This window comes from Orycteropus afer, unplaced genomic scaffold (assembly GCF_000298275.1).
Source record: "Orycteropus afer afer isolate SDZICR_OR568_19922 unplaced genomic scaffold, OryAfe1.0 scaffold00405, whole genome shotgun sequence".
In the NCBI taxonomy this organism is placed as follows: Eukaryota; Metazoa; Chordata; class Mammalia; order Tubulidentata; family Orycteropodidae; genus Orycteropus; species Orycteropus afer.
In genome coordinates this window covers 677,140-678,678 of record NW_006921992.1, presented here as the reverse complement: position 1 = coordinate 678,678, position 1,539 = coordinate 677,140, and the positions used below count along the sequence as shown (strand labels likewise).

General features: G+C 58.1%; 1 protein-coding gene across 1 annotated transcript in view; it reads left to right on the top strand.

Annotated features, from left to right (window-relative positions):
- Nucleotides 1–414: 414 nt before the first annotated feature.
- LOC103208011 (C-type lectin domain family 4 member G-like) overlaps nucleotides 415–1,539 on the top strand; it is a 2,874-nt gene continuing 1,749 nt past the window's right edge. Inside the window, 3 exon segments of the mRNA XM_042782669.1 lie at nucleotides 415–517; nucleotides 891–1,001; nucleotides 1,300–1,353. Of these exon segments, the coding sequence (XP_042638603.1) occupies nucleotides 415–517; nucleotides 891–1,001; nucleotides 1,300–1,353 (268 nt within the window).

Here is a 1,539-nt window from a genome sequence, read left to right as displayed (position 1 = left end):
AGCCCAACAATTTAGCTGGCCACCACCCCAACAAATACCTGTTTCCTCCCTTGGGGCCAAGAGGGGTGGGATTCAGTCAGAGTGAGACCCTGCCTCTGGTGGGCACCTGTGGGAGGAGCGGTGTTGAGAAGAAGGAAAGCTGAGCTGGCCCTGGGGGCCTGGCCTAGGAGACTTTCTCAGAACCAGTAGGGGCCGGAACAGGGCTGGGCACCACATGTCCACACGCAGAGGAAACCCAGCTCAGAGACAGGGACCAAGGTCCAATGTGAATTTCCTAGCCCCAGCCTGGGGGGTGTGGCCACAGCTACCCAACCAGAAAGGCTATAACTGCCCCCCTAAACCCAGCCTAAACAGCAAGGGCCTAGCCCTGCAAGTGGTCACGGGTCCCTGGTATCAGTAATTGAGGTCAAGGAGATGGGAAGGAAGGAAGGGAGAGTGGGTGGAGCGAGGTGGGGGTGGGGACAAACTTATAGCTATGCCTAAGGCTGGGTGTCCACACTGCCATGGACACCTCTGAGTACAGCAATTGGAGCAGCAGGCCCACAAAGGGCCCCACAGGTATAGGTGATTGGGCTTCTTCTCTGGCCCTTGGTTAGGTCCCTGTCTAACCCCCAGTGGTCTGGGGTTTGATGGCGGGTGGGCAGGAAATGGCAAGAGGAGTCCAGGTAGTAGGTGCAGGAGAGCCACCACAGGCCACAGAGCCTGGTGGACCTGGGTTCATACCCCAACTCTGCCACTTAGGGGCTGAGTGACAGTGGGTAAGTTATTGAACTTCTCTGAACTTGAGTTTCCTGGGAGGGACCCAAGTGTCCTGAGCTCAGGCCAGGGGGATCCAGGAATTCAGGATGGTCCTGGTGCCAGGAGACCCAGAAGTTGACTTGTGTTTCCAGGGTATGGGGGACGCTGGGATTGCTGGGGGATGAAATCCCTCTTGGTGGCATCGGTTACTGTGGTTGCTGCTGTCCTTTGGGGCCTAGTTCTGAGCATCCTATTGTCCAAAGGTAAGTGCCTGCAGGATTGGGAGAGGCTCTGACAGGCCCTCCTGGGGACACAGACTTTCCGTCATCCCTAGCCTACCAACTTGGTCCCAGACCCCGGCCTGGGAATGAGTGTGGCTACGTGTGAGTTCGAGTACAGCTTCATGCTGTGTGCGCACATTTGTGTGCATGCATGTATATGTTCCCTGTGTGTTTGTTTTTCTTCTCTGGGCGGCGTCCCAAGACCTGGATACTCTCACCTTTGGGCGTGGGGAGGGCTCTTGAGTCCCCCGGCCGCGCCTGCAGCAGCTTCTCTCTGCAGCCTCCACCGAGCGCGGGATGCTGTTAGACCACCAGGACCTCCTAAGGACAAATGGTGAGTGCAGAAGGACGGCGCCGGGGTCGGGGTAGGGGGACCCCAGGGTCCGGGAATCTGAACCTGGGATGGGGAAGGTTGATCCATGAGACCCTGTGGAACTCCGGCGTGTGTGTGTGTGTGTGTGTGTGTGTGTGTTCCAGCCTCGAGGCAGGCGGAGGAGCTGGGCGTTCTGCAGAAAGACGT